The 26,513-nt window shown below is 49.5% G+C and overlaps 2 protein-coding genes across 2 annotated transcripts in view; both read right to left on the bottom strand.

Moving 5' to 3' along the window:
* Nucleotides 1-1,731: 1,731 nt before the first annotated feature.
* On the bottom strand, nt 1,732-25,092 carry LOC308392326 (uncharacterized protein). The gene is made up of 3 exons (XM_080875305.1): nt 24,976-25,092; nt 4,624-5,823; nt 1,732-1,835 (listed from the first exon to the last, which is right to left on the bottom strand). Exon 2 carries the CDS (start codon nt 5,592-5,594, stop codon nt 4,719-4,721), a length of 876 nt encoding a protein of 291 aa, XP_080731431.1. The 5' UTR covers nt 5,595-5,823; nt 24,976-25,092; the 3' UTR covers nt 1,732-1,835; nt 4,624-4,718.
* The window catches only part of LOC308392339 (thialysine N-epsilon-acetyltransferase-like), a 32,405-nt gene continuing 30,916 nt past the window's right edge, over nt 25,025-26,513 (bottom strand). Inside the window, exon 7 of the mRNA XM_080875315.1 lies at nt 25,025-25,161. The gene's annotated coding sequence lies outside the window, so the exon portion shown is untranslated. The remainder of the gene's footprint in view (nt 25,162-26,513) is intronic.

Below are 26,513 nucleotides of genomic sequence, written 5' to 3'. Positions count from 1 at the left end.
GAGTCTTCACGGCAGCTGTAAGCGTCTCCAAGGTGTTAACCATGCTACGTTCGGTGTGAGAGGCCGCGCCTCGTCCCATCGCCTCAATTCCAGCGGTCAGCTTAGGGGGGGTTTGAACAGCTGGTTCCGCTCTCTTATTTCTCCGATAAGTCAGGGCCAAGCCAGCTCCGATCAGCAAGAACCCTGTTATCATGGTTCCGAATAGGTAGATATCTTCAGCGTCCTCGATAGACAGTCCCGCCAGGCACAAGATCCTCCAGGTCTGCCACCCATCCATCGTGTATCCGGCAGGGAAAGTCCCTCCAGGGCACTCGGGCTCTCCCGAGCCCAGACTTCTCGTTGAGAAGAGGGTGTCAATAGCATTCAGAGACCAGTTGATCAAATCCATAATTCTGTTAGGTTTTAGAGAACGACAGTGAGAGACTGTTCGAGGGAAAAGTAATGCACACGAGACAAGACAAGGACACAAGAGGCTAAGCAGGGAAGATAAGGGGAAGGAGGAGAGGAGAAAAAAGTGCGACCGCCTTCACCGAGAGCCAAGAGAGAAGATGATGATCTTGCCAAAAATAAATTACTTATTTTTGATGATCCCTAACAAACCATCACAAGATTGGTTCAGATCTCTGGATTCATATATTTCCAAATTCCTTTGGAAAGATAAACCCCCACGTATCAGCTTAAAAACGCTACAAAGAACCAAGGATAGAGGAGGATTAGATCTGCCTAATTTTCACCAATACTTCTTAGCCAACAGGCTTCAGTTCATCTCAGAATGGTTAAAACATACCTTCTTAGATGAGCCCTGGCTAGATGTTGAACAGGCACTATGCAAGGATCTAGAGATTTCAGACCTACCATTTATTAGCTCAAACATCAAAAGACATGAATGCTTTAAAAGTATCAACATCAGCTTTTCTCTGACAGCATGGTGGGAGTTTCTAAAAATAACGGAGTCTTCATTAATCCCATGCAAACGTACACCTATCTGGAATAACCCTGACATATTACAAAACAATAATGATTAATTTCCCAGAATGGAGTTGTAAAGGAATTAAATACTTAGAACATATATTAGAGGGAACAGAATTTATTCCATTTGACAGACTAGTTGCACAATATGGGATTGTGGAATATACTAGGAACAGGCACACGCACACACAGGTCTTTATCGCCAAGTTCCACATTTATTTACACTTTCACAGCTGATATTGTCGCACAGACTGACAGCTGTTGATCCCAGCTGATGTGTGTCTCTTTCTTCCTTCCCGCCGCCTCTCTCCATCTCACTATAACACAGGGGAGGGAAACCATCATCAGTCCACAATCTCCATCAGCTGTTCTTACCGGCTTCACCTGCAACGCCCCGTTGAGCCTACTGCCCCACTCCTCCCCTGCAACCGCGCCCGGGGCCACGCCTCCGCCACACACCCCCACCGCCCGACTGAGGCCGGGGAGCCGCCCGGCCAAACCTACTCCCCCCCCCCCCGCGAGCGAGAGAGGAAATCGGCCACCGCCATCTGCGCCCCCGGCCTATGGACCACCCTGAAGTTAAAGGGCTGCAAAGCCAGATACCACCGGGTGATCCGGGCGTTGGCATCCTTCATGCGGTGGAGCCACTGCAGCGGGGTGTGGTCCGAACAGAGGGTGAATGAGCGCCCCAGGAGGTAATAGCAAAGGGAGTCGACCGCCCACCGGATAGCCAAGCACTCCTTCTCCACGGTACTGTACCGCCTTTCGCGCTCCGCCAGCTTCCGACTGATGTAAAGGACAGGACGGTCAGACCCCCTCACCTGCTGGGACAAAACGGCTCCCAGCCCTCTGTCCGAGGCGTCGGTCTGCAGAACAAAAGGGAGGGAAAAGTTAGGTGTGTGAAGCAGCGGCTCCCCACAAAGAGCCTTTTTCACCTGCACAAACGCCGCCTGGCACGGCCCCGTCCACTGGACCAGATCTGGGGCACCCTTTCGAGTGAGATCGGTCAGGGGGCTGGTCAGCTGCGCAAACCCCGGCACAAAACAGCGATAGTAACCTGCCAGCCCCAAGAACCGTCTCACCTCCTTTTTTGTCCTGGGGTGCAGGCAGGATGTGATAGCCGCCGTCTTCTCCACCTGTGGACGCACCTGCCCGCCCCCCAGGTGGTACCCCAGATACTGCACCTCCCTCCGTCCAACCGCGCACTTCTTCGGGTTGGCCGTGAGCCCCGCCCCCCTCAGGGACTCCAGGACCGCGGCCACCCGCCGCACATGCTCCGCCCAGGTGTCGCTGTGGATGATCACGTCATCCAGGTAGGCAGCAGCATACGCAGCGTGCGGACGCAGCACCCGGTCCATGAGGCGTTGGAAAGTGGCAGGGGCCCCGAACAGGCCGAACGGAAGTGTAACGAATTGGTACAACCCGTACGGAGTGGAGAAGGCCGTTTTCTCCCTGGACTCGGCAGACAAGGGAATCTGCCAATAGCCCTTGGTTAAATCCAGCGTCGTGAAAAAGCGGGCCGTGCCCAGCCGGTCCAGGAGCTCGTCGACCCGGGGCATGGGATAGGCATCAAAGTGTGATACTTCGTTCACCCTGCGGTAGTCGACACAGAACCGGATCGACCCATCCTTCTTCACTACGAGAACGATGGGGCTACACCAGGCGCTGTGCGACTCTTCTATTACTCCCATTTTCAGCATTTCCGCCAACTCTCTCTGAACGATTTGCCGTTTATGCTCAGGGAGCCTGTAGGGCCGTGAACGCACCGTCACGCCAGGCTGCGTTACGAAGTGGTGCTCAATGAGAGACGTCCGGCCGGGCAGGGGGGAGAACACGTCTGCAAAACGCTGTTGCAACGCGACAACATCCGCTCTCTGGGCCTGTGTGAGATGGTCGTCACAAGGGAGGGAGGCGGGAATGATAGAATTTGGCACCTCCGGCCCCAACTCATCTCTCTCCTTCACCAGGCTCACCAGAGAAGCGGTTCCGACTTCCCTCCACTCTTTCAGGAGGTTGAGGTGATAAATCTGCGCGGCCCCTCCCCTGTCCGACCGAGCGACCTCATAGTCGACGTGCGACCACGAAGGGCCCTTGCCACTTGGCGAGCAATTTCGAGCTGGAAGAAGGGAGTAACACAAGCACTTTATCTCCCGGTGAAAATTGCCTGAGCCTAGCCCCTCTGTCGTACAGGCGTTGCTGACGCTGCTGGGCCTGGAGCAAATTCTCCCGTGACAACCTCCCCAAAGTGTGGAGTTTCGCTCTCAGGTCCAACACGTACTGAATTTCATTTTTGGCGGGGCTCGGACCATCCTCCCAGCTTTCTTTAATCAGGTCGAGCACCCCACGCGGCTTCCTGCCGAACAGCAGTTCAAAGGGAGAAAAACCCGTGGAGGCCTGGGGCACCTCCCGCACTGCGAACAACAGAGGGTCTAGCCAGCGGTCCCAATTGCGTTCATCCTCGTTTATGAACTTGCGAATCATGGACTTCAAAGTCTTATTCAGCCGCTCCACCAGCCCATCCGTCTGGGGGTGGTAAACGCTGGTCCGAATAGATTTAATGCCCAGTAATTCGTACAGTTCCCGTAGTGTACGAGACATGAACGATGTGCCCTGGTCAGTCAGTATCTCTTTCGGGATCCCGACTCGGGAGATGACCTGAAACAGCGCCTGCGCCACACTTTTCGCAGAAATAGTGCGCAGCGGGACTGCTTCCGGGTACCGTGTTGCATAATCCACCAGGACTAATACAAAGCGGTAACCGCGTGCACTCCGGTGAAACGGCCCGATGAGGTCCATGCCAATGCACTCAAACGGGACCTCTATGAGGGGGAGTGGGCGCAAAGGCGCTTTTGGTATGGCCGGCTGGTTAACAAGTTAGCAGTCCGGGCAGGACGCGCACCAGCGGCGCACATCCGCTCGGATGCCCGGCCAATAGAAACGGGCCGTTATTTGCTCCAGAGTTTTTTCGTAGCCCATATGCCCTGCCATGGGGTTATAGTGAGCCGCCTGGAAAATCATTTCCCGGCGGCCCTGCGGCACCAACAACTGGGCGTGCGTTTCCTCCGTCTGAGTGTCACAACTCACTCGATACAATCTGTCTTTTAATAAGACAAAGCGCGGGTAGGTCTGTACGGCCTCAGGGCGCACCACGTGACCATCAATTGCCATCACCTGGTCAAAGGCTGAGCGTAGGGTGTCGTCACGAGACTGCTCCAGTGGGAAATCACCCATGGGGGACACCTCCGGAGCCGGCGGAGCCTCCCGTGAAGGACCCGCCGGCTCCTCCCCCCCGAAGTCAGCGTCGGACGACCCTGCGTCACCGCTGAATGCCGCGCAAACGCTACACACCGCTACCAGTCGTGATCGCACCCCCGCATACTGCCCCAACAGACGATGAAACCCCGGCCAATTTGTGCCCAGAATCAGGGGGTGCGACAGGCGTGGGTTAACCGCAGCCGTTACTCTATGCGTATGGCCCTTATACTTTAACAGCAGCGGCACTATGGGATACCTGTGCAGATCACCATGAACACACCTCACCTCCACCCATTCTGCCTCCAATAATGCCCCGGGGCGAACCAAGCCTTGGTGCACGAGCGTCTGCGTGCAGCCCGTGTCCACCAACGCATGGCGTATACCCCCTCGAGTCCTTACCGGAATGCTGTATGTCCCTCCTGGACCGGGAGAGGGCGCTGGGGCACCGGCAACGCGGAACACCTGCCCCACTTCCATAAGTGGACAGTCCCTCCTCAGGTGTCCCAGTTGCCCGACTTCCAGCACTCCTGCCCCGGCGTCTGTGCTGCTCTCCGTGGCTCAGGGGCGGTACTGCTCGACTCGGCTCCCCGGGACGGCACAAACGTAGCAAAGGGGTTAGTGGGGCTCAGCGCCGGCGCCCGCTCTGCCTGCCCTGGCGCAGGCACCCGGCGCCTCGGGGCCGGCACCGGGGCCTGTTTACTCGGCCTCCGGCCGCCGTCCCCGGGCTCCCCTGCTCTAGCGGCAAGGTGGTCCTCCGCCAACGTTACCGCCGCCTCCAGACTCGTGGGCCGGTGGCACCGGACCCATCTCACCGTCTCTGCCGGCAACCCCTCCATGAACTGCTCCAGCACCACCTTGTCCACCAGCAGCGTCTCGCCCTCCGACGATCCCGGCTGCAGCCAGCGCACCGCTGCATCGCGCAGCTGTCGGGCCCAGGCGAACGGTCGATCCGTCGCGGCCAGCCGGCAGGCCCGGAACCGCCGGCGATGATCTTCGGCGGTGAGCCCCAGCCTGTCCACCACCGCCCGGCTCACATCCCGGAAGCAGCTCCTCGAAGCCGGAGGCAGACTCAGGGCCGCTGTTTGAGCCTCCCCAGACAGCAGGGGGAGCAGCCGCGGAGCCCACTCCTCCTGCTGCCACTGGCAAGCCTCTGCCGTGGCACGGAAGGTCTCCAGAAAGACCTGGGGGTCGTCCCCCTCCCCCATCCGGGGCACCGCCACCGACAGTGGTGGGGGCTTTGGCGTGGCAGCGGCCCCGACCAACCGCTCCAGAACTTGCGTCTGCCGGTCCGTCTGCTCCTGCAGCGCGGCCAGGTGGGCTCGCTGGTCCGCCGCCTGATCCCGGCTCTTCTTCGCCATCTCCGCCAGCATCTGCGCCAAGAACTGCAGAGGCTGGGCGGGTGGCGCGGTCGGCCGTATCCTGGGTTTCGGCACCACTTGTGGAATATACTAGGCACAGGCACACGTACACACAGGTCTTTATCGCCAAGTTCCACATTTATTTACACTTTCACAGCTGATATTGTCGCACAGACTGACAGCTGTCGATCCCAGCTGATGTGTGTCTCTTTCTTCCTTCCCGCCGCCTCTCTCCGTCTCACTATAACACAGGGGAGGGAAACCATCATCAGTCCACAATCTCCATCAGCTGTTCTTACCGGCTTCACCCGCACCGCCCCGTTGAGCTTACTGCCCCACTCCTCCCCTGCAACTGCGCCCGGGGCCACGCCTCCGCCACAGGGATCAACAAGAAAAGATTTTTAGAATATCAACAAATTAAATCCATAGTAAAAAAGAAATTTAACCTCAGTCAAGTTGAATTACAAACACCACCAAGTGCGGCACATTTCCTTACTCTTAAATCCCCCAAATTATTATCTAAAATATACAGAACACTTTCTAAATTAGATGAATCAATATCCCTTCCTATTGCAAAGTGGGAAGCAGATTTATCATTCAGCTTAGACCAAAACTTCTGGTCTCAGGTATGCTTAAAAACCTTTAAATTGATTAAAAATCCCAGTCTGCAATTAATACAATACAAAATACTACATAGAGTGCACTATACAGGTCATCGGATGTTCAAGATGGGCTTTACATCTTCCAACAACTGCTCACACTGTCAAGGCAATACACCAGACAATTACATCCACGCTCTTTGGTTCTGTCCACCAGTGCAAAAGTTTTGGCGCGAGATATGTTAAGACTTATCAAAGTGTCTGAAATGTAACATTCCAACTTCCCCCTTAGTGTGTTTGTTGGGCAGCTTAGATAATGTCACTTCAGAAAAGAATATAGCCCATATGATTTTCACTGCCCTATGCATAGCCAAGAAAACAGTCTTCATGAACTGGAAAAATAAAAATAATCTTAATTCTAACCAATATAGAAATTATCTATTAGATTACATTAGTCTTGATACAGCCTCTGCCACCACATCAGATCAATTGCTCTGGGCTCCTTTTATCAGCTCCATCACCTAGTGGGGGTGGGGGGTCATAGTTTGGTCCCGCCTTCACTGTTGTGATTGGTGTGGGGGTAGGGACAGGCTTAGGGCGTCGGGGGGTTCCCCGGAGGCATCTTCCTTGGGGGGCTCAACCCGGGGTAGCGGTCATGTCCGGTTGGGGGCTCTGTTGGCTCTCAGGTGACTGTTTCCTCGCGGCTGCGTGCAGCGGGGCTAGGGGAGGGTCTGTGCTGACCGACGTGGGTTACTGACCTGGTAGCCTGGCTGCCCCTGGGTGGGTCCGGGATGGGCGTGAGGTTCTGGGGGCGCTCCGTCTCTGGGCTGGGGCCCGGGCCGGGCCTCGGGGGCTTGGGTCCTGGTTGGTGTGTTGCCGGGGTTGTGGGCGGGTGGGTGCATGGGGGCCCAGCCCTGGAGCAGGGTGCCACCGGTGCGTCGAGCCACCTGGGGGGCTCTTCAACTGGTGGGGGAGATAGTCACATCTTGCAGGAGCTTTCCTCTCTTCAGGAACTCTCTCTGCAGGAGGGGGAGATACAGGAGAGGTGGAGGAAGATCTCAGCCTGGGCGTTTATTGTCTTATGTAGTCTGGAAGATGAGTGGATGGTGGGGTGGGTGCAGTTTTCTCTGTGGTGGGGTTGGGTGGACTGTCCCGGGCTCTGTGGAGCCGGGAGGCGCTGCTGCACTGGGCCCCGGTCTGGATGGGCCTGGGCCCCCTTTCCCTGGCGGGTCGCGGAGTGTGGGAGTGCCTACTGGGGTCAGCGGGGGAGCTGGCCCCAGGGAGGGGTTACCTGCCCCTCCCTTCCTTCCCTCCCCATCTCCAGCTGCCTCCCTCTTCCCGCTCCACCACAACCACCCACACATGCAGGGCATTGGAGTAGGGGTATGTCACCAGGGTGAGGAGGAGGCTACACCCCCTCTGTCCCCTTCTGGCTGCCTCTGCCTCAATTTTATCCCACAACTTAGACATTCACATTACTCACACTCTCATTGCACATACATATAGGATCTTGGGGGTGGGCACGATACACGGAGTCCAAATTACCATCAGGGTGTACACCTCACCCCTGGCGTCATTGCCCACCTCTCAATTTTAAATACACTTAGACATTGAGGGCTATCAGGAGGGACTATGCGCTTACCTGCTGCTCCTTGGCAGGTAGCTCCATGCCCTCCTGGGTTTTAATTGCACCTTAGAACACACATGCATCAACACTACAATGAGCGGGTGGAGGGAGGTTTGGAGTCTTCTCCCACCCCCATTCTCTGCGGCCTGCTGGAGCGGGAGGGCTAGGAGGAGTTGGCCGTCCGACTGCGGTCTGGAGTGTGGGGCCTCCCTGCTGCTACGGAGTCGGGGTGGTCTGCCTCTCCCCACCGCAGGGAAAAGGGTAACACCACCTGGGTCTGGGTGCAGTTCCCCCCTCCAGGGACAAGGGTACCTAGACCCGGTTTGTAGAGTACGCTTGGGGAGTGTGATCGTGTGTACAGCGTCTCTTTATGTCTGTCTCCACGTTGGTTGAGTGTGGAGTAAGTGCATATGAGAGCATGAGGGGGGGAATGGATGTTTGTGTCTGTGTGTGCCTGTATGTCTGTGTCTATATGTCAGGTTGGGTATCAGACGCCACCTCTCTGGGGACATCTCAGGCCCTCCAAGGTTTGGAGGCCTATCTCCACCCACCACCACTTCCCCTGCCAGTGGCGGACTCCCTCAGGTATCGGTGCGTTGGTGGTTCTTTGTGTCTGGGGGTGGGCGTCCAGGTACACACCGGCTCATTCCTTGGCGGCCGCTTATCGGGGCCTGGAGCCTGGGGCTCGCTCGGGCCACTTCGGAGTGGCCACTTCGGTCACTTCGGTCACTCAGGCACAGCTGGCTGCCGGCGGAGCTCACGGGCGAGTCACTGCAACTCCCCCTGGCTTCTGCTCCGCGGCTGCTGAGTGAACCCTCATCTGGGACTCTCCTCAGCTCTTACTGGGACAGTGGCGCGGCTGTCCCTCTGTTGGTCTTCCATGGTCTCTTGTGTTCTGGGGGCCTCTGGATGTCTGGAGTTTTGATCTCCTCCATACCTGCTTCATACCCTGGAGGACGGGGCTGTGGCTCCCCACACTCCCTAGCAGATCATTACATGGAGAAACCTTTGGAATACAAGCATGCTGATCCACACAGGTATGCACACAGGTGTACACATGGGTATTCACAGACGCGGACTACAGCTTTCTTGGCTGCTGCCTCAAAGCACATTGTGCACTGTCTATCTTGCGTGCTGCACAATATCGTTTATTATTTAGTATCTACTGATATCTACTGCTAGCTAGTTTATTGTGATGGTGCTTTTTTTTTAATTATGTTGCTCTTTGCTGTTTGCTTTCTCTTCTGTTTTTTTTCTCCATACAGGTGACCCAGGTGCTTTGTTTGTTTTTTTGTTTTTTGTTTTTTTCTTTCTTCCCCCCCCTTCTCACCCTCTCTTCTCCCCTTTGGTTTTCTTTCTCTCCCTCTCTTTCTTTCAAAAAAAAAAAAAAAAAAAAAGAACATCGTGAACCTGAAGAATTAACAGCAGGCTGGTAAGAACAGTGTGACATAACTGTTTAAAGGCACTGAATGTGATATTTTGCCTGGCTGGGACTTAATCTAAAAGGAAAATACTGAAAAAAAACGGAGAAGAAACAGATTGTGTTTGCTGGAGATTTAAGACAACAAAGCACACTTTGAGAAGGGTACAGGGGCCAGTGGGAAGGTGAAGCCCAGAGGAGTATAATTGGGTTGAAATTGAAGCCTGAACTCATGATGGTGTTTAGAGATGTCCACCGGAGCACAACAAAGAGGTAAATAAAAAATAGAAAACACACATATATAAATTGTTACATGTGAAATTATTTTTAGAAAGAATCAGTAGTAAGATAGTTTGAATCAGACCTCAGTGAAAAGATGCATGAATTGATACAAGTGAACCAATAGATAAATCTGTTAGAGAGACAACTTTAGTAGAAAATAGGGATATTGTTTTGAACTGCTGTGCGACGCTCCTCAAGTCTCTTGCAGATTAAACCCAGGCGATAAGGTCCATACCAAGTACTCTTAACGACACCAACAGCTTGCAAAATCACTGAGAGACCCTTTTGGATCCACCAGAGCCATTGCAAAAAGGTGGAAGTGAGTGACAGCACAACCTAAAAGACACCACCACCCCGACTCTTTGGTGATCTACAGGTGAAGGGAGGGCTGATTGGGTATATCCTGCCTTCTACTTCTTGCCTGTAGTCTACTCACCAGAGTGAATCGGTGTGTCTGGTCATCATGAAGATTATTCTGTTTACCACCTTGTCCCTGCTGCTTAAAGCATGGACTCTGATGCACTTAATGGATCAAGAAGCCAACTTGCATAGAAGGACATGGACATATGACAATTCACACCTGGTCGAAGTGACACAGGACCACATCCATCCCTGGATGAACAACGCCTGATACAGATCACACATGCCTATTACAACACAGCATGCTATATTATATGGCAAACCTATGAATATGACTCAAGTGACATGCGCAGCAAGCTTTACCAGTCCAGATTATCAATATTCAGGATTTGTCCTAAACCACAGTGACCCCCTGACTATTGGACTATCGTTTTGGGCTGTTTTTAAATGCATCGACCACCATCAACAACGAGCAAAATCAGGAAATTGATGCCATAAGAATGACTGTTATGCAACACCGAGTCGCCCTGGACATGATCTTGGCAGAAAAGGGCGGTCTGTGTGTTCTGTTCAATACAACTTCTTGTACATATATTTCAGACAATGTGCATTCTGATAATATGACAAATGCTCTACAATTACTTAGAAATGTTCAACAGGCACAGGTAACCGATTGAGCGACTCATGGAGAACATTGATGTTTAAGGTTTTGATGTTTATTTGCCTAATACTTATCATGTTTTGTATCTTTACTACATGTATTATTCCCTGTGTAAGAGGAATGATATCCTAATCTCTCGTTGCATATGTCACTGTGCCAGATGAGGAAGAAGGAGAAGACGATGAGTATGAAACTAATGTGATGAATGATTATGTTTGAATGATACACATTTTATGACGACCAGACCGAAAGCACTCACAATGTAGGGTCTGTGTCTGAAACACATTGATGTATATTCTTTAAATTCGCGACAACAGGAGGGAATGATGAGAGATTTTTAGTTTTGTGATTATGTTGTAGCTTCATTTAAAGGAAGAAGAGGTTGTGAATTGGAGCCAACACAGGAAGAGAGATTGAAACCATATGTGTAAGAGGAATGCGGTGACATCCGGTTTTAAACAGACAGACTGGCTCTCCCCCTCTCTGCCTCTCCTTTTATGGAATGTCTGCATTTCTATACATACTACTTCCTTTGTCAACAGGCAAGCTTAACGGTCTCTTTCTCCTTTTAAGGAAAATTATCAGTTCCATACATGCCACTCCTACTGCTGTGGAAACTTGCTTTAAGTATAAATAAAGGACATTTTGGATGCCCTGGGCGGTCTTTCCTCTGTCTCATTTCTGTCCTGCACACGTTGCTGCAGGATAGAAAGGGGCAATGAGGGGGGATCGTCCATGTGTGCACATGTAAAAGATATCTTGAGTCTGAGTTTCTTTGCCTTCTAGCAACTTTCTCTTCACACTATCATACAAACAAAAATAAATAAATATACAAATTGTAGTATTTTCAAATAGAATATATGTAAAAACATTAACAAATTAAGGCACAACAGTTTGAATTTCCAGATTTCAGTTTTTCACAACATAACACTTTTTTAACCAATAACTACAGTAAACAATATAAATATATAAACAGTGCAAACAATTTCCAGTGTCAAGATGTGCTGTATATTTTATATTCACTTTTACTTGAAATGGCACAGCAGCCTTAGAAAAAAACATTAGAATGAGGCATTTTCAACATATGTACATACAAGGCAGCTCACTTTACCATAAATTGTATGGGTGTGCATCAATTTCTGCATATTTAGCAAAAATGCGCCATTTCTTCACTCAGTAAAATGATGGTTAAGCTTCAGCAGCAGTTTGCTCTCAAGGTTCTTGCTGTGAAGCTGTAACTGTTCAGCAGTGAACAGGAGTCTCGCACAGACTTTCACAAGCTATATTGATTTTGATTGACAGCTTCTTGATCTGAGGAAACCTATGCAATAGATCAGGGGTTGGCAACCCTGGGCACTTGTGCCACAGCTGGCACGCAAAGGGTTAACTGATGGCACGACACGCAGTGAATTAATCTGAAAAGGTGCATTAAAAAAATAAATGGCTGGGCAAATGGTGTGCATCACAAATTAGCTCGCATAGACACATTAGTTGTGCCGCTTCTTAATGACTAACAACCCCAACTACCAGATTTAACTTGTAATTTGCTAAAAATTAATTTGCCTACCGGTGAGAGGGACGTTGCTAGCTGGCAGTTTTTTCAAGCAATGTTGAAATGTCTACATTCCAACACTTCAAATGCTTCAGGAGCTGCCCGCTCAGCGCAGTATCAGCACCACGGAAATACATGGATACATCTGAAGACTCAAGACAGAATTCACTATGCATTTTCAGAACTTTTAGATGTATGGACCGATGTTCTCTTTTTTGATCAAACAAGAAGGTTTTAATGAGCTGCTGGATTTGTCTCTCTTTAACTGGCTGGAAACAGAGGACATCGAAATGCAGCTGACTGAACTGAAAAGCTCGACTACCTGACGAGTTTAAATGTCTTAAGAACATTGCACAGGCATTTTGGACAGTATTTGGCTCTACATATTTGTGTGAGCAGATTTTCTCTCACACGAAGAGTGTTCTCAGCGCGGCCCGTAGCTGTCTGAATGCTAGACACTCGGGGACCTGTGTCTCTGAGTGGGAGACCAGAGATTACTTTAACATGTGTATCCCTGTATTAACAAACATGCCATATTGGCCGTTTATTTTTTCTTATCATTCTTGTGAGGAGAACAAAAATAGCATTTGCATTTTCTGTTGTATAGTTCCTTTGCTGTTATGGTGTTCTTGTTATGGATAAAAAGTGTTTTGGGCTTCTTCTTTTTTCAAAATAGCTGATCTGCACTCGGTTGGTTGATATGGCACATTGACTTCTGAGGAAATTTTAGATGGCACTCATCATCAGAAAGGTTGCCGACCCCTGCAATAGATCCATACCTCTATGAAAGGTACCTCTCCAGCTCAGCAGATGTTTGCTGTGAAAATTTTAATCACACTGGACATGTTTTTTACTAACTCTGTTGAAAAACTAAATCTTGTCATTCAAATCCCACACAAACACTTTGCAATGAATTCCAGATTAAGTTCAAGATAAGAATGTATGCAAGGCAAGAGAACGCAAAAAGATGAAACACGCCCCTTCCAACCGCAGGGAAGGGAGACGGATGAAGCTAGCCTCCTAACGCAGGCTGTTTAAACTAAACAAGCTGCTGTTTCACATAATAAACCCTGTCAACCATAGTATTGGCTTCCGATTTAACAGTTAAAGCAGTAAAGACGAGATGTGTTTACATGTGCGTGGAACTCTAGCTTCATTACAGTGACTGTAGAAAACATGGATAATGCGACAGCACTTCCTCCCATTGTGCAAAAATGAAGCCAAAATATCCCGCTTGTGGAGGCTGCCATTTTGCATTTTTGGAGCCAGAGTCTGCGCAGTAGTGACTTGAGGTGGAGCGACTGTGTAACGCTCCCGCCCACACACTCTCTGAATGTGACCGCAAACACGCCCCCCTACACTTTTTACATAGCCCGGCTGCTCCAGTTTATTTGCTGATGGGTTTACGTGACTGACAACTCGTTCAATTAAGGTAAATACAACCATGTCACTGTTATGAAAAAGACACACAGCTTATCATCTTATAGTTCTACAACATCTAAAATCACTCTGCTGTTAATTCGTTTGCTAGATTAGCCGCTAGCATACGCACTGTGTTGGAGGCTTGTTGCTAGCTAGTTAGCGATGCAACACACCTGTTACTCTAATAGTCTGTATTTTTGAATAATTCAGCAATTCTGCACACTCCACAGAGGCCCAGAGTTACTGTTAATATCAAATATGTAATGCTGTTCTTTCAGATTTTAACGTAAGACTGTGAGTGTAATCCATCTAAAACTGTTCAAATCTTCAGAGCCCTCTACAGGCTGGTAACATCCATCCATCCATCCATTTTCTTCCGCTTATCCGGGGCAGCAGCCCAAGGAGAGAAGCCCAGACCTCCCTCTCCCCAGCCACCTCCTCCAGCTTGTTCGGGGGAACACCAAGGCGTTCCCAGGCTGTAATCTCTCCAGTGTATCCTGGGTCTGCCCCGGGGTCTCCTCCCAGTGGGACATGCCCGGAAAACTTCACCCAGGAGTTATCCTTTTCAGATGCCCGAACCACCTCAACTGGCTCCTTTCGATGTGGAGGAGCAGCGGCTCTACTCTGAGCCCCTCCCGAATGGCCGATTGTATTCGTGATCTCGTTCTTTCGGTCACTACCCACAGCTCGTGACCAAAGGTGAGGGTAGCGGCATAGATCGACCGGTAAATTGAGAGCTTCGCTTTTACACTCAGCTCTCTCTTTAGCACAACAGACCGGTACAGCGTCCGCATCGCTGTGGCCGCTGCATCAGTCCGTCTGTCAATCTCCCGCTCCCTTCTCCCATCACTCATGAACAAGCCCCCGAGATACTTAAACTCCTCCACTTGGGGCAGGAACTCGTCCCTGACCCGGAGTGGGCACTCCACCCTTTTCCGACTGAGGACCATGGCCTCAGATTTGGAGGTGCTGATTCTCATTCCCACTGCTTCACACTCAACTGCAAACCATTCCAAGGCAAGCTGGAGGTCATCACCCATGAAGCCAACAGAACCACATCATCTGCAAAAAGCAGAGATGAGATCCTGAGACCACCCAAGTGAAAGCCTTCCGCCACTTGGCTACAGAAATTCTGTCCATAAAAATTCTGAACAGAACTGGTGACAAAGGGCAGCCCTGGCGGAGCCCATCACCCACCGCCAACTTATTACCGGCTATGTGGACCAAGCTCTTGCAACGGTTGTATAAGGACTGAATGCCCATAGCAATGGGCCAGACAGACCATACTCCCGGAACACCCCCCACCAGGACCCCCCGAGGGACACGGTCCATTGCCTTCTCCAAGTCCACAAAACACATGTAGACTGGTTGGGCAAACTCCCATGCACCTTCAAGTATCCTCGAGAGGATAAAGAGCTGATCCTGTGTTCCACGACCAGGATGAAAACCACATTGTTCCTCCTGTATCCGAGGTTCGACTAACAGACGGACTCTCCTCTCCAGCACCCTGGCATAGACTTTCCCAGGGAAGCTGAGGAGTGTGATTCTCCTGTAGTTGGAACACACCCTCCGGTCCCCTTTCTTAAAGATGGGGACCACCAACCCGGTCTGCCAGTCCAGGGGTACTGCCCCTGATCTCCATGCAACATTGTAGAGACGTGTCAACCAAGACAGCCCTACAACATCCAGAGCCTTCAGGAACTCGGGGCGGACCTCGTCCACCCCAGGGGCACTGCCACCAAGAAGTTGTTTAACTGCCTCAGTGACCTCACCCCTAGAGATTGGCGTGTCATCCCCTTCGTCCCCAGACTCTGCTTCCGCCACGGAAGACGTGCCAGTGGGATTGAGGAGGTCCTCGAAGTATTTCTTCCACCGCCCAACAATTTTCTCAGTCGAAGTCAGCAGCACTCCACCTGCACTATACACAGTGCTGGTAGAACACCGCTTTCCCCTCCTGAGTAGCCTGACGGTTTGCCAGAATCTCTTCGAGGCAGTCCGAAACTCTTTTTTCATGGCCTCTCCGAACTCCTCCTGAAGTACACCTGAGTTTTTGCTTCAGCCACCGCCCGCGCCGTATTCCGCTTGGCCTCTTGGTACCTATTGGCTGCCTCCGGAGTCCCATAGGCTAAACAAGCCCAGTAGGAATCCTTCTTCAGCTTGATTACCACCACGACAGGCACCAACTACCTTGAGACCGCAGCTCAGTGCAGCGGCTTCGGCAATGGAGGTGCTGAACATGGTCCATTCGGACTCAGTGTCCCCAGTCTCCCTCGGAATGCTGTTGAAGCCCTGCCGGAGGAGTGAGTTGAAGATCTCGCAGACCAGGGCCTCTGCTACACGTTCCCAGCGCACCCTCACTGTACGTTTAGGGGTGCCAGGTCTGTCCAGGGTCCTCCCTCGCTACCTGATGCAACTCACCATCAGGTGGTGATCAGTTGACAGCTCAGTCCCTCTCTTTAGCCTGGTAACATGGAAACTTTAAAAACAGCAACAGAAGCTTTCAGTAGTGTAGTGTAAGTTGTTCTTTTCATTTAATAATAGAGTACATATTATATCAACAGCTACAGTGGCTTGCAAAATTATTCAGCCCCCTTGAACTTTCCCACATTTTGTCACATTACAGCCACAAACATGAATCAATTTTATTGGAATTCCATGTGAAAGACCAATACAAAGTTGTGTACACTTCAGAAGTGGAACAAAAATCATACATGATTCCAAACATTTTTTACAAATGTTTGGAATCATGTTTGTGGCTGTAATGGGACAAAATGTGGAAAAGTTCAAGGGGACCAAATACTTTTGCAAGCCACTGTATATGGCATGAAAATCACAGGCAGTGGCATGTTAGATTGTAATGTGTGCACAAAAGGGAAATTCACTAAAAACAGAGACAGACAATGCGACCCTAAAAGCGAGTGAGCCATTACAGTTGGTGCACACTGAACTAGCTGGCCCCATTGAACAAAGTGGTCAAAGTGGTCATAAATACGCTATATTATTCACAAATGATTTTTCAAGGGCAGTGTCAGTTTACTTCTTAAAACAGAAAAGTGACACCACAGAGGACACAGTAAAGTTTCTAGCTGACTGTGCACCATACGGCAGTGTTAAGTGCATTAGATCAGACAATGGCACAGAGTTCACAAGCAGTTCCTTCCAGTCTCTTTTTTTTTTCTTTTTTTTTTTTTTGTGTCCCGTTTGGATCTTTAGCCATCAGAATTGTTGTCTTAAGGCCAAGAGAGATGCCAAGCGGATTTATTTTACCAAGTGGATCATCATGGCCTTGCCATATTGGTCCATTTGATTGACCTTTATTATAATTATGAATTTATTTTATATTCGGTTGCTACAAACGGGACAGACATGACTGGGGGATAGGACAGGGAGAAAGAATGAAAGAAAGAGAGGGAGAGAAAGAAAACCAAAGGGGAGAAGAGAGGGTGAGAAGGGGGGGAAGAAAGAAAAAAACAAACAAAAAAAAACAAAAAAAACAAACAAACAAAGCACCTGGGTCACCTGTATGGAGAAAAAAAACAGAAGAGAAAGCAAACAGCAAAGAGCAACATAATAAAAAAAACAGCACCATCACAATAAACTAGCTAGCAGTAGATATCAGTAGATACTAAATAATAAATGATATTGTGCAGCATGCAAGATAGACAGCGCACAATGTGCTTTGAGGCAGCAGCCAAGAAAGCTGTAGTCCACGTCTGTGAATACCCCTGTGTACACCTGTGTGCATACCTGTGTGGAGTAGCATGCTTGTATTCCAAAGGTTTCTCCATGTAACGATCTGCTAGGGAGTTATTTTGGGAGCCACAGCCCCGTCCTCCAGGGTATGAAGCAGGTATGGAGGAGATCAAAACTCCAGACATCCAGAGGCCCCCAGAACACAAGAGACCATGGAAGACCAACAGAGGGGCAGCCGCGCCACTGTCCCAGTAAGAGCTGAGGAGAGTCCCAGATGAGGGTTCACTCAGCAGCCGCGGAGCAGAAGCCAGGGGGAGTTGCAGTGACGCGCCCGTGAGCTCCGCCGGCAGCCAGCTGTGCCTGAGTGACCGAGCCCCAGGCCGAGAGGCCGGGGGCACCCCACCTCCGAAGTGGCCCGAGCGAGCCCCAGGCTCCAGGCCCCGATAAGCGGCCGCCAAGGAGTGAGCCGGTGTGTACCTGGACGCCCACCCCCAGACACAAAGAACCACCAACGCACCGATACCTGAGGGAGTCCGCCACCGGCAGCAGAAGTGGTGGTGGGTGGAGATAGGCCTCCAAACCTTGGAGGGCCTGAGATATCCCCAGAGAGGTGGCGTCTGATACCCAACCTGACATATAGACACAGACATACAGGCACACACAGACACAAACATCCATTCCCCCCCTCATGCTCTCATATGCACTTACTCCACACTCAACCAACGTGGAGACAGACATAAAGAGACGCTGTACACACGATCACACTCCCCAAGCGTACTCTACAAACCGGGTCTAGGTACCCTTGCCCCTGGAGGGGGGAACTGCACCCAGACCCAGGTGGTGTTACCCTTTTCCCTGCGGTGGGGAGAGGCAGACCACCCCGACTCCGTAGCAGCAGGGAGGCCCCACACTCCAGACCGCAGTCGGACGGCCAACTCCTCCTAGCCCTCCCGCTCCAGCAGGCCGCAGAGAATGGGGGTGGGAGAAGACTCCAAACCTCCCTCCACCCGCTCATTGTAGTGTTGATGCATGTGTGTTCTAAGGTGCAATTAAAACCCAGGAGGGCATGGAGCTACCTGCCAAGGAGCAGCAGGTAAGCGCATAGTCCCTCCTGATAGCCCTCAATGTCTAAGTGTATTTAAAATTGAGAGGTGGGCAATGACGCCAGGGGTGAGGTGTACACCCTGATGGTAATTTGGACTCCGTGTATCGTGCCCACCCCCAAGATCCTATATGTATGTGTAATAAGAGTGTGAGTAATGTTAATGTCTAAGTTGTGGGATAAAATTGAGGCAGAGGCAGCCAGAAGGGGACGGGGGGGGGGGGGGGGGGGTAGCCTCCTCTGCACCCTGGTGACATACCCCTACTCCAATGCCCTGCATGTGTGGGTGGTTGTGGTGGAGCGGGAAGAGGGAGGCAGCTGGAGATGGGGAGGGAAGGAAGGGAGGGGCAGGTAACCCCTCCCTGGGGCCAGCTCCCCCGCTGACCCCAGTAGGCACTCCCACACTCCGCGACCCGCCAGGGAAAGGGGGCCCAGGCCCATCCAGACCGGGGCCCAGTGCGGCAGCGCCCCCCGGCCCCACAGAGCCCGGGACAGTCCACCCAACCCCACCACAGAGAAAACTGCACCCACCCCACCATCCACTCATCTTCCAGACTACATAAGACAATAAACGCCCAGGCTGAGATCTTCCTCCACCTCTCCTGTATCTCCCCCTCCTGCAGAGAGAGTTCCTGAAGAGAGGAAAGCTCCTGCAAGATGTGACTATCTCCCCCACCAGTTGAAGAGCCCCCCAGGTGGCTCGACGCACCGGCGGCACCCTGCTCCAGGGCTGGGCCCCCATGCACCCACCCGCCCACAACCCCGGCAACACACCAACCAGGACCCAAGCCCCCGAGGCCCGGCCCAGGCCCCAGCCCAGAGACGGAGCGCCCCCAGAACCTCACGCCCATCCCGGACCCACCCAGGGGCAGCCAGGCTACCAGGTCAGTAACCCACGTCCGTCAGCACAGACCCTCCCCTAGCCCCGCTGCATGCAGCCGCGAGGAAACAGTCACCTGAGAGCCAACAGAGCCCCCAACCGGACATGACCGCTACCCCGGGTTGAGCCCCCCAAGGAAGATGCCTCCGGGGAACCCCCCGACGCCCTAAGCCTGTCCCTACCCCCACACCAATCACAACAGTGAAGGCGGGACCAAACTATGACCCCCCACCCCCACTAGGTGATGGATCCAGTCTCTTTTAAGGGAAAAGGGCATAAAGCATGAGACATCTGCGCCATATTCTCCTCATCAGAATGGCACAGCTGAGAGGCAATGGAGAACTCTCTTTGAAATGGGGAGGTGTCTATTACTAGAAAAAGGGCTGCCAAAAGAATTATGGCCTTATGCCATTCAAAATGCAGCACTTGCCCGCAACAGATGCTACAGTAACAGGACTAAAAGTACACCATATCAGATGTTAACAGGGAAAAGACCAGCTCTCTCAAAACTTTGGATATTTGGGTCAGACTGTTATGCATACACACATGATCACAAGAAACTTGATCCCAGATGTGAAAAAGGAATATTTGTGAGTTATAGAAAAAATAGCCCAGCATACCTGGTTTATAACCCCCACATAGGAAAAGTGTCAAAACACAGACTCGTGAGATTTATCAAGAAGAACACTGTTGAACAACTGTCAAAGGTGGACATCTGAGATCATCTGGATGAACAAAGAACACTCGGACAAAGATCTGTAATCAAACAGTTAACATGCACGGGTGAGAGCTCTGACTGAGTGAGTCTCACCCTGACCGCCGCATGGCTTCTTTATTTATAGGTTTCACAAAATAACATCTGTTTCCTCTTTTCAGGTTCGTGTGTCAGTACAATCAGTACAACTATAGGTCATGGGGTGAATGTGTGTGCATTGGGGAACTGGCTTCTGCAAGAAGCTCGCTCATGTCTTAATTTATCTTTAGTCTTCTGTGGTGTGGGTGTAGCTGCACATTTCCTGTTCAGCCTGAGCAACTGAGATAGTCATATGCAGCTTGTGACAAAGACGAAAACATTGTTTGTTAATACTTGTGTGAAATATACATACATGTAAAGTATAATAAAAGAATAAAGCTTAAAATGAATAAAACTTAAAATCTCCCAACATTCCCTCCTGTTGTAAGTGTATTTCATACATATAAGCATCAGCATACAATCTCTTGTGACAACATTTTCAATTGCAGCTTCATTCAATATCAGAAATTACACTACATCTTCTTCTTCTTCATCGTCAGTTTGATCAACAGGGTTATAGTCATGATACATGGATAAAAAAAGCCCAGTTACCGTTTGTGAGGTAACTTTTGTGACCATGTTTGACACCATGCTCCTCAGGCAAGGTATTATACAGGTTGCGAAAATACACAATAATATCAATAGAAAACCAATACCAAAAAGTCCTTTAATCAGCAGGGACTTCCACGAACCACTCAGCAACCATGTCAACCAATCATCAGTGCTTGTGACATAGTCTTGTTGTTGGGCATCCCTGAGTTGCCTCAGAGCATTTAAAGCAGTGGTCATGTTAGATGAGTGTACATTGTCTGGAATGTAGGTGCAACATGTGTTGTTAAATAATAGTCCTCCTTTCTCAGCAAGGATCATGTCCAATCCTACCCTGTGTTGCATTACTGCAATGCGCAGAGCATCAATTTCTTGATTCTGTTCATCGTCGACTTTACATGAAGCATTCAGAAAAAGTCCAAAACGATAATTCAGAGTCTCTATTCTTAAAGCGTGTTTTCCTACCCCCACCCATGGGAAGAGTGCGTGAACAACCTTTTGTTTTTCAGTCCAAAGTTTAAATTCCCCTGGGACATCAGAACCCCACAGGGAATCATGCATTTTGAGGTCTAGAGTGCTTCGTTTTTTCCTTGTTGTTGTTGACGTGGCGTCCACAGTTATCTTGAAAGTGTGGTCAGATATGAAAATGGGAGCGCACTGACCCGTCCAGTTCCTAGGAAGGATAAAATAGGCTTGTTGGCCACAGAGCCAGGCCATTCCTTGCACCCAATAGGTGCCATTCGAGATGTTGTTGTTCTTCACTGATCCTCCAGGACCATGTATCTGTACTGTTTCACAGTTGGTGGTTTTTCCTATTGGCGTGGATCCAATCCGTTGGTAGAAGCATAGGGTGTGGCTCAAATTCCCATTGTTTTCGAGAAAGACTGGGAATGATCTAGCCTTATTCCTGTGGTTTTCTTTCAGGTCAACCCAGAACCATTCGTCACATGTGCCACTTGGTAGTCCTATCTCGAGAGGTTTCTTATAGTCAGTCACTATTCCCCGGTATTGATATCCAAGGCTGGCGTAACTTGCGGCACAGTCTATGACTGAGAACCACTGTTCTTTTGGCGTCACCTGATTTAGTATTGTGTGTGGGTTTGCCACTACAGGTGGGATTTGTTCTGTTACCTCATTTATGGCTCGCAAGTCATGGACTAAACGGTATTTTCCGGTGTTAGCTTTTTTTACTGGAAAAATTGGCGTATTGCAGGTTGCTTTTGCTGTCCTCACTAAAATGCCTGCTTTTTCCATGTCAGCAATTACTGGTCTGATCCCTGCCTTTGCTTCTGTGGACAAGGGATATTGTGGTTTGACCGGCCTGTAGGTTGTGGTGGGCTTTACCACAACTGGATCTGCTCCTTTTATTAATCCTACGTCTGTTGGTCCGGTTGACCACAGTGATGTGGGCAGTTTTTGTAACTCTGGATATGTCTCTAGTGAGAGTGTATATCAGCTGTCATCATTATCCACTGCGTGTAGGTCAGTGTTGTCAGTCATGTGGGAAGCAGGTTGGGTGGTGAGCGGCCACCCCAATGTGTATCTCATACAACCTGTTCTGCGGCCTTGCAGCCAACCTTCATGCGTGTCTTCAGTTTTCTCATATCTGTCATTTTCAACTTGGGCGAGAATGCGTCCTAAGTCTTTCCACTCGGTGCTGTCATTACGGGCTACAGACACATGTGGGTTTGGCATTCTGTTTACACGCTGCACCGCGTCAGGTTGTATTACAGAGCAAACTGAGTTGCCACTCGCGGTGACATACAAATGTTGTAGAGTTAACTTTTGTGGGCCTAGTCTGTGGACTTGTGTGTCATAGTGTGGGTCGGGCCCTGGGGATTGTTTAAACCTCAGTGTGTTATGGTACTCTGTGTACGGTTGTTTTAGTGAGGTGTCAGGTAAGTACCTCCTGGCTATGTGTTGCATGGGTTCTAGTGACGGCAGATCTAGAGTCCAATAGTAATGTGGCTGTGTCGGTCCCTCACATACATATGTCTGACAGTCTGACATGTTTAGTTCAGTACTCAGCATTAATTTTGCATGCATACCTACTGGGCCTGGCACTACTCCTATTTTTAGTCTTTCTAGGGCATCTCTCCCTAAAAGGTTAACTGGACAGGATGGATCATATATACATTGATTTTTGCAGCTGCGGCCACTGTCCTGGTGTGACAGGAGTAGTGGTTTGGTCAGCTGCTGTTTACTGATATGGCCAGAAGCTGATTTGACTATGAGAGTGTCGTTAGAAAACTCCGTTTTGTGTGGTTTTTCCATCAAGACAGTTTTACATGCTCCTGTGTCACAGAGCATAGTCATGGGTTGGCCATTAACGTGAATTAGTACTGTAGGCTTGTGTTCAGAGCCTAAAAGTAACTGCTGGATGTTGTATATTTCAGTGTCATCTTCACTATTCTCATTTCCTCCACGTTCTAGTCACGTGCTGTGCCTATTATCTTCATTGTCACTGTCATCTTTCTTCCTGTGTCTGCACTCACGGGCAAAGTGCCCTTCCTTTCCACAGACGTAGCAACTTGTGTCTTTCTGGCCTGGCTTACGTTCTTTCCCTCTGTACTTTCCTTTCCCTTTCCACTTTCCTTTGTTCTGCCCTCCATTGTACCTTCTGTGTTCCCCAGAAAATGCAATGAATCCTGTCTCAGGATCCACAGTAAAAACTCCTCCCTTTTCTTTCTGCTTGTGGACCTTCACTGCATGTTCGGCATACTGTAAAGCATCAGGTAGAGAACCTGTGTTTTGAGTTACCCAGTGTTTATCTACGTGGGCCCTGACCTTTGGCAGGAGGCCATTTAGAAATGCATTCTTTAGCTGCTGTTGGTACGGGGTGTCTGGGCCTTCCTCATAATTTAGTCCTGAGTGTTGTCTGAACACGGGACGTAGTCTATCTAGGAAGTCAGATGCTGTCTCCGCCTCCTTTTGCTTCACCTCGCCTATTTTACCATAATTGGGTCTAGGGGCTAGTTCAGTGCGGATTCTATCAAATACTCCGTTTAAATCATTTGTTAGTCCATCAGTGTTAGCTGCATGGAGGGCTCCATTGGCATCATTGCCAGTGTAAGTGCCTCTGACCCTAGCAAAACGCAGACCAAGTAGGTCTTGGAAGACTTGTAGCATTTCATGTCCATTCAGACCCCAGTTGTGGCGTATAGATTCTACATCGTCATGCCACTGCTGGTAGCCTTCATTTAGGGGGCGGACATCTTTTAACACATTTTTTCTATCTTCATGTGACCATGGGCGATAGGTGTAAATCACGTGATGTTGGTCTGTTGGGGCTGTGGTGGGGTCATCTGGGTCAGTGGGAGGTCCTGTGATCTGACCATACCTAGGGTTCGGTACCGCTAACATTGGATATTGGCCTGAAGGGCCTGGAGGGTCTGGGAATCCCCCATGTCTCTATATGATGGGTCTTTGCCTAAGTCCTCCTCCTCTCTGTGGTAGTTTTTGCTCATTAGGTTTAATGCTCGTCTAGATGAGCTGTAAGGACCTGGGGCATAAGGATTTTGAACATTAGTAAAAGGATTACTTGGCGTTGTAGGTTGAGATGGCCCTGGAGTGGGCACGTAAGGGGGTGGGGTAGAATTGCATGTTTTTGATTCTCCTAGGGTCTGATTCTGTTTCTTTTTCTTTTTCTCTTCACGTGTTGCGGTTCGTTTATCGTTTTCTGCCATCCAGGCTTTTAAGTGCTGCCATTCTGTGAGCCTTTTTGTTTTCTTTTTTGGGTTTATTTCAGCTTTTAATTCTGCTTGTAAAACGTCTTTTAGGCTTTTGACTGCGGAGGGGCTACATTTTCCCTCCCAGGCGGGGCAGTTTAATCTTTTCCTATTTCTCCACCTATTCGCACTGATTTGACCGGCCCCGGGACAGTTTTTCTCTAACCACTGCTCGTCAGCAGTGAGTTTTGCAGATTTATTACCCATTGTTATTATGCTGCAATGTTTATTTTAGTGCTGCGAATCTGTGAGTCCGTCTCTGACACAAAGAGCAGAACTGGATACTGACAACAGCCTTCTACTTTCAAGCTAATCTTGAAAGCGGTTGTCGGTTTCACGTGATGAAGCACAACCGTTTCTCTGCTCAGTCAGCACTTAGGAGCTCAACAGCAAACAATTCAGTGGAACAGCTCGACCGCCTTAATGTGTCGTAAAAAGGGCTTGTTCCGCTAACAGAATATAAAACAATTATGCGCGCTGTTTTGTTGTTCTGGACGACACCACCTTTCCACCTATTTTAGACCTCTAGCGTAATCTCTACCAGGCCTATTTCAGCCGAGAGTGTTACGGTCCTATTTAACAGTAGACTTCTAGCGTAATCTCTACCAGGCCTATTTCAGCCGAGAGTGTTACAGTCCTATTTAAACTGTTAATGCACGGTCGGAAACCGTGGTTGTCCAGAACAATTCGACTTACGCAAGATGTCAGTGAGTGTTAATATTCACCTCAGATGTTAGGCTGATTTCCGGTTGGCCGTCATCAATTCCCGGTGCCGTGGACTTGTATAAGACGCTGGCCAGGACCCGAATTCACGTCCCTGGACTTTATCCCTTCCGGGAAGGGAGCTGTGCACAGACTTCAGCGCAAGCGATCACGACGGCAGGAACCGATGAGGGCGTCTCCGTGGAATGCTGTATGATATAGAATGTATATATCTATAAGCAATCCGGCTCGAAGGAATAATTAAATGTCAAAGGTGGACATCTGAGATCATCTGGATGAACAAAGAACACTCGGACAAAGATCTGTAATCAAACAGTTAACGTGCACGGGTGAGAGCTCTGACTGAGTGAGTCTCACCCTGAGCGCCGCATGGCTTCTTTATTTATAGGTTTCACAAAATAACATCTGTTTCCTCTTTTCAGGTTCGTGTGTCAGTACAATCAGTACAACTATAGGTCATGGGGTGAATGTGTGTGCATTGGGGAACTGGCTTCTGCAAGAAGCTCGCTCATGTCTTAATTTATCTTTAGTCTTCTGTGGTGTGGGTGTAGCTGCACATTTCCTGTTCAGCCTGAGCAACTGAGACAGTCATATGCAGCTTGTGACAAAGACGAAAACATTGTTTGTTAATACTTGTGTGAAATATACATACATGTAAAGTATAATAAAAGAATAAAGCTTAAAATGAATAAAACTTAAAATCTCCCAACAACAACAAACACAGACTGATGAATATGACAAAGAAATTCAGACTTATGAGCATGTAGTGCTTTCAAAAGAAAGTACAGAACAACAAAATGAAAATGCAGCAGAGAACAGACCTCCTAGAGAAGAGGAAACCAACACAAATGAACCAAACCCTGACATAGAAAGAAATGAGGGTGATGAGCAAAACCAAACTGAACGCTATCCTAACAGAGAAAGGAAACCTCCTAAATATTTAGAGGATTACACATCTAACTGCTGAGTTAGTTAGCTAATGTAACTTCTGTAAGTGTTGATTATTGTTACAGAGCAACCTGTGGAATCCCCCAAACCTATAAAGATGCGCTGATGTCACCAGAGGCACCAAGGTGGAAACAGGCAATGGCAGAAGAAATCAACTCTCTGAAAGAGAATGACACATTCGAACTGAGTACTTTACCTACTGGTAGAAATACCATTGGAGGAAAATGGGTCTACGCCCTCAAAGAAAATGAACAAGGACAAATATTCAAAGCCAGGTTTGTAGCAAAAGGTTACAACCAGACACAAGGAATGGACTACCAAGAGACGTTTGCACCAACAGCAAACATGACATCTGTGTGAATCCTGATGCACATAGCAGTCCAGAATGATCTCATTATCCAACAAATGGATGTTAAAACTGCATATTTGCATGCTCCCATTGAGGAAGAAATATACATGGACCAACCAGAAGGTTCTGAGCAAACAGTCAGGAAAAAATTTGGTGTACAAATTAAAGAAATCCCTTTACGGGTTAAAACAATCAGGTAGAAACTGGTACAAACTCTTGAATGACTACCTTGAACAAAATTAC

This window comes from Rhamphochromis sp. 'chilingali' (genome assembly GCF_963969265.1).
Source record: "Rhamphochromis sp. 'chilingali' genome assembly, chromosome: 1".
Classification (NCBI taxonomy): Eukaryota; Metazoa; Chordata; class Actinopteri; order Cichliformes; family Cichlidae; genus Rhamphochromis; species Rhamphochromis sp. 'chilingali'.
This window is presented reverse-complemented; position numbering and strand designations above follow the sequence as displayed.

Excerpts from the sequence above, each read along its gene's own strand:
- LOC308392326 (XM_080875305.1), bottom strand. The coding sequence starts at position 5,594 with ATGCTGGCGGAGATGGCGAAGAAGAGCCGGGATCAGGCGGCGGACCAG.